The sequence below is a fragment of the Cyprinus carpio genome, unplaced genomic scaffold, assembly GCF_018340385.1.
Source record: "Cyprinus carpio isolate SPL01 unplaced genomic scaffold, ASM1834038v1 S000006795, whole genome shotgun sequence".
Taxonomy (NCBI): Eukaryota; Metazoa; Chordata; class Actinopteri; order Cypriniformes; family Cyprinidae; genus Cyprinus; species Cyprinus carpio.
Window position 1 is genome coordinate 1,255,104 of NW_024879381.1, and position 11,832 is coordinate 1,266,935.

The following is an 11,832-nucleotide window of genomic DNA, read 5'->3' on the forward strand; positions in this document are numbered from 1 at the left end:
TAACTAAATCATGTAAAAAAAATAATAATAAATAAATAAAATAATATTAATAATAATTTAAAAACAGTGCATGGTTATGTTAGATACAAAGTGTGGCAACGGTGGTATAACAACACCCACACTATCAGGAGTAAAGTTCAAGCCTGAGTATTTCAAATTGACCTTACTTCAAACACTCATTAGTACACATTAGTACATTAATGTGTTCACTTTTGAAAAGATTTTGCTACTATGTAGAGTCACTTATTGATGGCCAACATAAAATCTGGGCCCTAAACCAAAACAACTGAGAACCCAGTCTCAGTCTGCTTCACGTTACCTTCACAGCAGGAGGACCACCGTATCACTGTTATTAGAAAAAAATAAATACGATTTCATATTGAATCCCGATCAGTTTTCAGGATGCCACATTTAAATAATTTTTTCAGTATTATATATTGTGCAATATGTTTTTGTACAGAAAGTTAAAGAGGACCATGTGACGTATGCAACTGTCAACACGAGAAAATGACCAACCTTCAGGCTTTTAAGGTTAAAATACACATCACCCTCAGATTCAGAGTCTGTGCATGAGTTTTCAGATTGGTAAGAATCACCACCACGCTGCTAGCATCATACTAGTATCATCGAAACAAGATGCTCACTTGATTAGCATATTCTAACACATTTCATGTCATATTTTTATTTTTATATTTATTTTTTCCATCCATTGAAAGTCTGTTTTCAAACTTTAAAGGCACATGTGAGTCTCACTTTAAATCCATGATCTTATGAACTCATGCTGTGATCCTGTAGACACGCTCTGCTAGTTTTAAAAGTTATCAGCGCTAGCAAAAACAGACATTAATTCTTACTTCTTATTCTAACTATTCTTGATCTCACATACGTTTTAAATATTGTTTTTTTTTTTTATTTTATTGTATTGGTTTTGTTATAAGGAAAAAATGTGAAATATGATTTACTGTTGTGATATTTATGGTACCATGCAGATGTTCAGCAGTTTTTAAATTAATTTAGTCGTGGGGAGTAAATAACGAAAAGGAGCAGTACTGCTTAATAATAATAATAACTGTACATGCACATGCATGTGTGTATATATATGTATATATATATACTGTATTATATACTGTATTTTTGTTTGTTTATGTGTTTGATATTTATTTTTATATTTATTGTTATTTTTTTTATTTTTGATTTTTGAATTGTATATATCATCCAAGGTTTTCTTTTTGCTCAGTCAAATAATACTGATTGTATTGGGGTTATTAAGGTTCACTATCTGTTGTTCCCCATGGAATTTCTTTGTATAGACAGCATCAAATATTTGATATAAATTGCCTAACATTTCATTTAAAGTGTGTGTACTACAAGCAGTGCATACTATACCACTGGAACGTCCTCTAGTGTCAAAACCAGGAATTGACCGATTCAAAAAAAAAATACTTAAAGGTGAAAGTTCGTAAAGTTGTTTAGTTGATTACACAGTGCCACATGGTAATTCCTCTAATAACTCAGTTTAAGTCAGTTCAGTTATTTCTGAATACAAACTCACACATATGAGTTAATGACAATGACATGTTTAATGACATTTATTGCAGAAAACACAAATCTTTTGTTTAATGACATTTATTGCAGAAAACACAAATCTTTCATATTCAAAAATACAAAATCAAGTGCATACACACAAAAACAATACAATTAAAACATTTCAATGAAAAAAATTAAACTTGGCAGTGAGCTAAACTAATCAGCAGCAGTTCATAAAATACCCAAAATATTTTGTTTGCAAAGACCATATGTTATCGCTTCCCTGTGATTCCTATTTTCACATATCAAAGATTAGGTGTTTCATTTCCTATTTCATCATTCAAACACAACCCACATCATTAATGCATAAAAGCATGAAACATAATAAACACTCTCAGTCACTGTAAAAAAAATAAAACACCTTGGGTCTTGTACTTTTCATTTTAAAAATATTTCATCATTCAAACACAACCCACAAAAACCAAGGGCTGGACAATAATTCAATATCAATATGCATCACTATATATATATATATGTATATATGTTTTTTCCTATAATGATGATATGATTTTTAATCTTATTTCCGATATTTTGATATGCATTACCAGTGTTTCCCATACATTGATTTATTTGTGGTTCTCCCTATAACGATATGATTTTTATCAAAACGTGTCGAGGGTGTCTTATATGAATGTATCTCTGATGAGAACCGACTGTCTTCAGAAAAGTTTCAATGGCATTTTCCAATAGAGATTCAATTAGCATTTTCAATAAGCCCGTCTCAAGCTACATGCGTTTGTTTGTGCTCATTCAGAGCACTTCTCATTCTCTCTATCCTGGCTAAAGCACATTTGTTTCAATCTATAAGAATAATCCACCTTCACTACCAGTCAAAAGTTTTTGAACAGTAAGATATCTATTTTTTATAATTATCTTCTGCTCGCCAAGCCTGCATTTATTTGATCCAAAGTACAGCAAAAACAATACAATTCTGAAATATTTTTTATTTTTTATCATTTAAAATAACTACTTTCTATCAGAATATATTCTGTAATTTATTTGTTTGTTTTGTTTTGGGTTTTATTTTTAGTTTCTTTAGTGTTCAGTGTCACATGATCCTTCAGAAATCATTCTAATTGGTTTATTATCAATATCTATCTATCTATCTATCTATCTATATATCTATCTATCTATCTATCATAAAATATCTATATAAACTGATGAATAGAAAGATCCAAAGATCAGCATTTATCTGAGATAAAAGGTTTCATAGACTTGGCAAATTAATTTTAAATAAGTTTGTAGGTACAGACATCTGTTGTGGGCATTATTGGACGTTTTTATGAGGCTTCTTTAATAGTGTTCATATCATTATCGGAATTATATCGTATCGGCCGAAATAAAGAAATATATTGTGATATAAATTTTGGCCATATTGTCCAGCCCTATGTTTTCCTCATTTTTTTAAGGAAAATTTGGGGCTTAAATTGAGGAACTGAATAAACTAAATAATAATAATAATAATAATAATAATAATAATAATATTGGCAGCAATAATAAAGAAAGAAGGCTACCTATTTATTTTAAGAGAATTAGCTCAATTTTCCAGTTTTATTTTAGCGGCCATTGTTAGTTCCCTGCATGCTTTGCATATGGCTGGATATGGAGAGTAAATATTGAAATTAAGTGCTACTTTGTTTTTGAGTACATGGAAACATCTATTAATGTTTAAGCCTTACTCAAAAAAAAAAAAAAAAAAAAAAAAAAAAATCGTCAAATACAAACAAGCCTTACTCAGTCATAATGAGCACATTTCACTAATACTATTACATTCATTGTGTCACAGATTAAATAATTTAGGAGATTTTATATGATTTATAATTAATAATGTTACACCTCACTGACAGACGCATGCTCGATCTCAGTGTGATTAGAGGACGAGTCATTGTTAGTGTTTGTCACTAGAGCATTAGTGTGATTAGAGGACAAGTCATTGGTGGTGTTCTTCACTGGAGCATCAGTGTGATTAGAGGAAGAGTCATTGGTTGTGTTCTTCACTGGAGCATCAGTGTGATTAGAGGAAGAGTCATTGCTGGTGTTCTTCACTGGAGCATTAGTGTGATTAGAGTACGAGTCATTGGTGGTGTTCTTCACTAAAGCATCAGTGTGATTAGAGGAAGAGTCATTGGAAGTGTTCTTCACTGGAGCATCAGTGTGATTAGAGGAAGAGTCATTGGTGGTGTTCTACACTGGAGCATCAGTGTGATTAGAGGACGAGTCATTGGAAGTGTTCATCACTGGATCATCAGTGTGATTAGAGGACGAGTCACTGGTGGTGTTCTTCACTGGAGCATCAGTGTGATTAGAGGACGAGTCACTGGTGGTGTTCTTCACTGAAGCATCAGTGTGATTAGAGGACGAGTCATTGGTGGTGTTCTACACTGGAGCATCAGTGTGATTAGAGGACGAGTCGTTGGTGGTGTTCTTCACTACAGCATCAGTGTGATTAGGAGGAAGAGTCATTGGAAGTGTTCTTCACTGGAGCATCAGTGTGATTAGAGAGGACGAGTCATTGGTGGTGTTCTACACTGGAGCATCAGTGTGATTAGAGGAGGAGTAATTGGTGGTGTTCTTCACTACAGCATCAGTGTGATTAGAGGACGAGGCATTGGAAGTGTTCTTCACTGGAGCATCAGTGTGATTAGAGGACGAGTCATTGGAAGTGTTCATCACTAGAGCATCGGTGTGATCAGAGGAGACGAGGCATTGGAAGTGTTCTTCACTGGAGCATCAGTGTGATTAGAGGTGAGTCATTGGCGGTGTTCTTCACTGGAGCATCAGTGTGATTAGAGGAGGAGTCATTGGAAGTGTTCTTCACTAGAGCATCAGTGTGATTAGAGGAAGAGTCATTGGTGGTGTTCTTCACTAGAGCATCAGTGTGATTAGAGGAAGAGTCATTGTAGGTGTTCTTCACTACAGCATCAGTGTGATTAGAGGATGAGTCATTGGTGGTGTTCTTCACTGGAGCATCAGTGTGATTAGAGGACGAGTCATTGGTGGTGTTCTTCACTAGAGCTTCAGTGTGATTAGAGGACGAGTCATTGGCGGTGTTCATCACTAGAGCATCAGTGTGATTGGAGGATGAGTCATTGAAAGTGTTCTTCACTGGAGCATCAGTGTGATTAGAGGACGAGTCATTGGTGGTGTTCTTCACTGGAGCATCAGTGTGATTAGAGGACGAGTCGTTGGTGGTGTTCTTCACTAGAGCATCAGTGTGATTAGAGGACGAGTCATTGGCGGTGTTCTTCACTAGTGCATCAGCGTGATTAGAGGACGAGTCATTGGCGGTGTTCTTCACTGGAGCATCAGTGTGATTAGAGGACGAGTCATTGGAAGTGTTCTTCACTAGAGCATCAGTGTGATTAGAGGACGAGTCATTGGAAGTGTTCATCACTGGATCATCAGTGTGTTTAGAGGACTATTCATTGGAGGTTTTGTTCACTGGAGCATCAGTGTGATTGGAGGACGAGTCATTGAAAGTGTTCTTCACTGGAGCATCAGTGTGATTAGGGGATGAGTCATTGGTGGTGTTCTTCACTAGAGCATCAGTGTGATTAGAGGACGAGTCATTGGTAGTGTTTGTCACTACAGCATCAGTGTGATTAGAGGACAAGTCATTGGAAGTATTCATCACTGGAGCATCAGTGTGATTAGAGGACGAGTCATTGGTGGTGTTCGTCACTAGAGCACCAGTGTGATTAGAGGATGAGTCATTGGTGGTGTTCGTCACTAGAGCATCAGTGTGATTAGAGGACGACTCATTGGAAGTGTTCTTCACTGGAGCATCAGTGTGATTAGAGGAAGAGTCATTGGTGGTGTTCATCACTAGAGCATCAGTGTGATTAGAGGAAGAGTCATTGTGAGTGTTCTTCAATGGAGCATCAGTGTGATTAGAGGAGAGTCATTGGCGGTGTTCTTCACTGGAGCATCAGTGTGATTAGAGGACGAGTCATTGGTGGTGTTCTTCACTGGAGCATCAGTGTGATTAGAGGACGAGTCATTGGAAGTATTCATCACTGGAGCATCAGTGTGATTAGAGGACGAGTCATTGGTGGTGTTCTTCACTAGAGCATCAGTGTGATTAGAGAATGAGTCACTGGTAGTGTTCTTCACTAGAGCATCAGTGTGATTAGAGGATGAGTCATTGAAAGTGTTCTTCACTGGAGCATCAGTGTGATTAGGGGATGAGTCATTGGTGGTGTTCTTCACTAGAGCATCATTGTGATTAGAGGACGAGTCATTGGTGGTGTTCTTCACTAGAGCATCAGTGTGATTAGAGGACGAGTCATTGGTGGTGTTCTTCACTAGAACATCAGTGTGATTAGAGGACGAGTCATTGGTGGTGTTCTTCACTAGAGCATCAGTGTGATTAGAGGTAGAGTCATTGGTGGTGTTCTTCACTAGAGCATCAGTATGTGATTAGAGGAGGAGTCATTGGTAGTGTTTGTCACTAGAGCATTAATGGTGATTAATAGACCTCTCATTAGCATCATCCACCAGTGGAACGTCACTCTGATCAGGAGACAAATCATTAACACCATCAGCCTGTAAGAAAACAAATTCACAGTTAACATCCACTGTTTGTAGGAGAAAAATTTTTAAGTAGGTTAGAATGAAAAAAAAATGAACAGGACAAATTACTGTCAAAAATATTGGCACCCTTGCACTTTTTTAATAATAATAAAATTAAATACAATTCTGATAATAATATAATTGAATAAACTATTGTAATTATTAAAATATTAATTATTATTGTGTTGATAATGTTGTGTTAAATATTTTACCTTTTCACAATATTCTGATTTTCTGAGATACTGAATTTGGGATTTTCCTTAGTTGTCAGTTATAATCATCAAAATTAAAATAAATAAACATTTAAAATATATCAGTCTGTGTGTAATGAATGAATATAATATACAAGTTTCACTTTTTGAATGGAATTAGTGAAATAAATCAACTTTTTGATGATTTTCTAATTATATGACCAGCACCTGTATATTAATATAAAATTGATCCACACCATTGTCTATTATAACTTAAAACAGTAAGAATAGTGCTGTCCTGATGAGTGTCCATTAAGTCAGTTATTATTTGTGTTCCAATGTAATGATTTCTGAATCAGAATGTAGAAATAACATGTTGATGTTTTAGAGTTATGGTTCTGATTTTTTTTTGTTGTAGTGATTAAGTGCTCATAGTATCTTACCTGATCATTGTGCTGTGTCCTGGTGTCTGTTTAAACAATAAGAAACTCAATTAAACACACACTACTTTGGTTAGACTAATCTGAAAAAATTATTTACACACAATTTCCATTTTGTTAATTCAGCTGTATGTGTAATCAGAGCTGGGTAGTAACTGATTACATGTAATCTGAATTTTGTAATTAGTTTCCAAAAATCAAGCACTAGTAATTAGAGTTTATTACATTTTATAATGCTTCAGATTTCAGTTACTTTTTGCCTTTACAATATATATGCATTGCCCCTGTATACATCGGATACATTATAATAGTTAAAATGTACTCTAATTTTGGTGTTAACATAAGGATAGGAAATGTCATTTCATGATCGGGACTGTAAATGACCCAAATCTGGGGTGCAAAAACATCCCTAGTATTGACGTAAATGAACTGGTGAATCATTTTCTTACGTAAACAAACTGTCCGAAAGAACCAGTTTCGCAGAAAAAAAAATAAATAAAAAAAATCAGACTTCCCATTGCTAAATTTAATACTCACCTTTCCATCTTACTGGACGGTACAGTAAATAAAGAAATACAGCCATCAGCAGCAGGACATCAACAGAAGCAGTAGCACATATTCCTGCTACAGCAGCTGAAGACAGACCTGAATCTGAAACAGATAAAGAGCAATTATTTTTACCAATGTCTTTTTCAAGTATTTACACTTTTCCTGCTTTAGTCGTCAGCTGATGTTGATTTAACTCATAAATGATGGGATCTGGTGGGTTTTGAAGAGCAGCAGATTAAACCGCATCAAATTACTGAGTTGTCAGAAAAAACAAACTAATTTTAATGTTAACATTAGTCTTGTGCAGAGCATGTCTTGGTTGTGTCACTTTACATGAAGGTGAAGATCTCAGTTATAGTTTAATACTAGGGTTACAAACTGGTGGAAGTTTTCCAGTAAGTTTCAGAAACATTCTAGAAATTTTGGAAACTTTCAGAAATCTTTTAAAGTTTCCAGAAATGTTCCACTCCATTTGATACTGAGTCAAAGCTCACTTTTTGAAGTACACAAAGAAACAATGAAAAAAAAATCCCAATTTTATAGAAAAAATGGAAAAAATGATTAAAAATTGAAAATGATTACTGGGTTTATTTTAATGTTTTGAAAAAAAACACTATTTAACAATTTTGTGATTGTTAAAGGGGACTGTAATAATTGATATCCTTGTGATGCTGAATCTGCTGCTGTTGATCTGTAGTTTATGTTCTCCAGAGTCTGTGGTTCTGGTGTTCATGATGGTCAGAGATCCAGTCTGATGATCCAGCTTCAGTCTCTCATACCACTGATCATCTGTACAGATCCTACTCTGATCTCCGTTGACAACAGCAATGCAAATGTCATTAAAATACCACGTCATCAAATCATTTGGGTTTTTTACTACAACAGGATCTAAAGTGACAGATTCTCCTTCTTTCACTGACTTTCTCTTCATGTCATCTCGTTCAGCAGGAACATCTAAAACACAAACCAACCGATGACTGGAAGGATATTTATGCAAAAACATGCTCAAAACATCAGAGAACTATGGATTTGAAATGTATTTAATCATGCTCTTTGAAAAGAAACATATCTCTGTTTTGTACATTATAAACATATTTCCTTATTTTAAATCCTCATTCAAACAAACCCCTCATTTACACTTATTGTCATCTTTTAAATGGGCTCAATCATTAAATGTATTAAATGACTCACCATATACAGTAACACTGAATCTCTTTTCACTCATGCTGTTGCTGATCTTTAATTCATAATCTCCAGAGTCTGTGTTTGTGATGTTCATGATGGTCAGAGATCCAGTCTGATGATCCAGCTTCAGTCTGTCTCTGAATCTCTCAGTACCTTCATTACACTGAACATCTGTACAGATATCATTGAGATCTCCACTGATTTGAGCGATGCGAGTGTCATAAAAATACCATTTTATATCTTCGTGTTGGTTTGTTTTAACATCAGTGTATAGAGTGACTGAATCTCCCTCCATCACAAACACTGACTCTTCATCTGTATCAACACCAGACACACCTGAAGAAGACATTAATAGTTCATTATAAGCCAAACAATGTTATTCAACAGTAAAGTGCTTTTCTACAGATCATAAAGATTGTGAGCAAAGAAATACACTCACGATGCCATAGAAGAACCATTTTTTTTCTGAATAGTTCTATAAAGAACCTTAACATCTGAAGAAACTTTCTGTTTCACAAAAGGCTCTTTCTGGTGAAAGAAGGTTCTTCAGATTGTTATTAGGGTAGTTCTATGTAGTAGATTAACATCTGAAGAACCTTTCTGTTTCACAAAAGGCTCTGGAAACAAAAATGTTTCTTCTATGACAGGGATGCCCCTGCTCTAGCGATCGACTGTCCTGCAAAGTTTTAGCTCCAAACCTAATCAAACACACCTTGAAAGAAGGTTCTTGTGGTTATAAAGACCTTAATTAGTTGCTCCAGGGGTGTTTGATTAGGGTTGGAGCTGAACTCTGCAGGATAGTCGATCATCAGGAGCAGGGTTAGGCATCTTTTCTATGCCATCGCTTGAAGAACCTTTTGCACCTTTATTTTTAAGAGTGTATATCATAAAGATTGTGATTAAAGAAATAAACAAACAGCAGAATAACATCGCACTGATTTACACATTCACTCATCAGACACAGGGTAGAGTGCGGGAATCTCCAGTAACGTAAATGGCACATCTATTCACCTTCAGAACTGATTTAAAATATTTAAACATTTATAATGCAATTTAGTTATCGAGCACGTGTGAGATGGTTGGAGAAAAGCTTTTCTCATTCGTTTTAATGGTTGATTACGCCAGATAGTAACATAACAATTCTTACCATTTGCGAGTAAAGTAAAGACTGAGATGAGATTAAATGTAAGGATTTTTCACAAAGATGATATGACAGCAGATTCCGATTAATTATCCCTTGTTTGTTTGTCTGTTTTTCTTCTTCATTTGTATGTATTATACATTACTGCTATTTGCTTCTTTTCGTTTATGCTTCTACTCTGTTAGGCTACACGCGGTCTTTTCTGAAATTCAAACTTATCCCACCCATCCTGTTCCGTGAGCCAGCCCGTTCTGTTGGATTGGATTGGTTGCTATACGCATTGATTATCCTATCACTGCGCAGTGATTACATATAAATTTAGCGGTGAGGTGGTACATCATGAGACACGCCCCTTGTTTGCGGCGTCATTTCTAGTTACCGGTCAGGTATGTTTAATGATGTTGGCTGAGTGTTAGTGTGTGCTGTGTTTCATGTTAGTATTCTTGTTTAGAGCTATAGATTTGGATAAACCTTGCGGCTGGTGCTTGGTTGACGTGGTCTCTCTCAACCGGTAAGTGAAACTACTGAATGCATTTCATTAGTGCAAGCTTGAGTTTGTGACGATCCAACCCAGAGATGTCTAGAGGCTATTTAATAGGTATGTGTACCATGTAATATTTTTCTAGTTGATGTGACAAAATAACGTTCCAGCGACGTAACTTTGTGATTCCCATATCCGTCGTGGCGACGTTATTTGGTACGTCGCTGGAACGTGATGAGAACGTCCTAACGACCAAACTGGCACGTTGTGAGGACGTGGCTATAAAGGACCATACTGGTCGCAGCGACGTACCAAATAACGTTCCAGCGACGTAACTTTGTGATTCCCATATCCGTCGTGGGCGACGTTATTTGGTACGTCGCTGGAACGTGATGAGAACGTCCTAACGACCAAACTGGCACGTTGTGAGGACGTGGCTATAAAGGACCATACTGGTCGCAGCGACGTTCCAAATAACGTTCCAGCGACGTAACTTTGTGATTCCCATATCCGTCGTAGCGACGTTATAGTCGAACGTCGCTGGAACGTGATGAGTACGTCCCAACGACCAAACTGGCACGTTGTGAGGACGTGACAGTACCGGATCATATTGGTCGCAGCAACGTACCAAGTTTGTCCTAACGACCAAAATACCACCTTTATTTTTAATATTTACACCTCACCTTTAGTTCCTGATGTGCTCCGACCATTACCTTGAAATACATATAGAACTAATAAACTCAAACCTTCTCTGGTGCAAAAAATAAACCTTATACAATCTAATAGTAATCTAATTCTAGAGATTTATAGTAAATACATTCATTACATACATACATGCAATGCAAACTAATACAAAAACATTAAATTGTAATAGAAAATAGACAAAAACACACTGCATTCATTCATGAATCAACATTTATTTATACAAATACTAAGCCAAAACATTTTGAACATTAAACCCATTCTTTAACCATGCAAAGTGTTACTAAGTCATGAGCACACAAAACTGAACACATCAATTCATAGATTACACAATATAATCAATTGAAAATGTTTTGTCTTAAGGATGGACATAGTTAATTATGTTATCAGTGAAAATTATTAATAATTACGAGTCGCCTTATTAATACAACTCTCCATAATTTGGTGCAAAAAAATAAAGACATGATAAAAAGGATATGAAACAATTCAGTAGATATTTTCATTACTTTTTTGCAGAAGAAAAGTTCAATTGTTTCCCGAGCGTCCTATATGAGGCACCTGCTACAAATGTCTGGTGATGTGCTTTAATACGGCTTTACTACCAGAAGATAAACCTTAACAATATTACAATTACCAAAGAACCATAGTTCTTGAGCTTCTCAGAAGATAAAAGAAATTCATTCATAAAGAGTAAAGATACGTAAAATGAAAAACTATGGAGATTTCTAGCATCTCTCCTGTGTTATTTGGCCCACTTCAAAACACAAACAGTTTTTAGAAAATGAGCGTGTTGAATTTCTCAGGAGAATGTGTGATCTCTGATTACTGACTGTGGAGAAGACTCTTTCAGACAGTGCTGAGGAGGCAGAGTTAGGTGCTGGACAGCCGATAGAGAAAGAGGAATGTCTTTCACGACAGTCGCATTGGCACACGACAGTCGCATTGGCACATTACCCCAGCAGCAGAAGACAGGCTCTTCTCTTG

At 35.9% G+C, this 11,832-nt stretch overlaps 1 protein-coding gene across 1 annotated transcript; it reads right to left on the reverse strand.

Annotated features, from left to right (window-relative positions):
* Positions 1 to 3,417: 3,417 nt before the first annotated feature.
* Positions 3,418 to 9,035, reverse strand: LOC122144875. Its single transcript, XM_042756096.1, has 5 exons — positions 8,984 to 9,035; positions 8,531 to 8,862; positions 7,986 to 8,293; positions 7,436 to 7,441; positions 3,418 to 3,675 (listed from the first exon to the last, which is right to left on the reverse strand). The coding sequence occupies exons 1-5, from the start codon at positions 9,016 to 9,018 to the stop codon at positions 3,418 to 3,420; spliced, it is 939 nt and encodes a 312-aa protein (XP_042612030.1). The 5' UTR covers positions 9,019 to 9,035.
* Between the last annotated feature and the right edge of the window lie 2,797 nt (positions 9,036 to 11,832).

Excerpts from the sequence above, each read along its gene's own strand:
- LOC122144875 (XM_042756096.1), bottom strand. The coding sequence starts at position 9,018 with ATGTTAAGGTTCTTTATAGAACTATTCAGAAAAAA. Across the intron at positions 8,863-8,983 it reads ATAGAACTATTCAGAAAAAA|AGGTGTGTCTGGTGTTGATA; the intron begins AATGGTTCTTCT and ends AATGTCTTCTTC. Across the intron at positions 8,294-8,530 it reads ATTCAGTGTTACTGTATATG|ATGTTCCTGCTGAACGAGAT; the intron begins GTGAGTCATTTA and ends TTTGTGTTTTAG.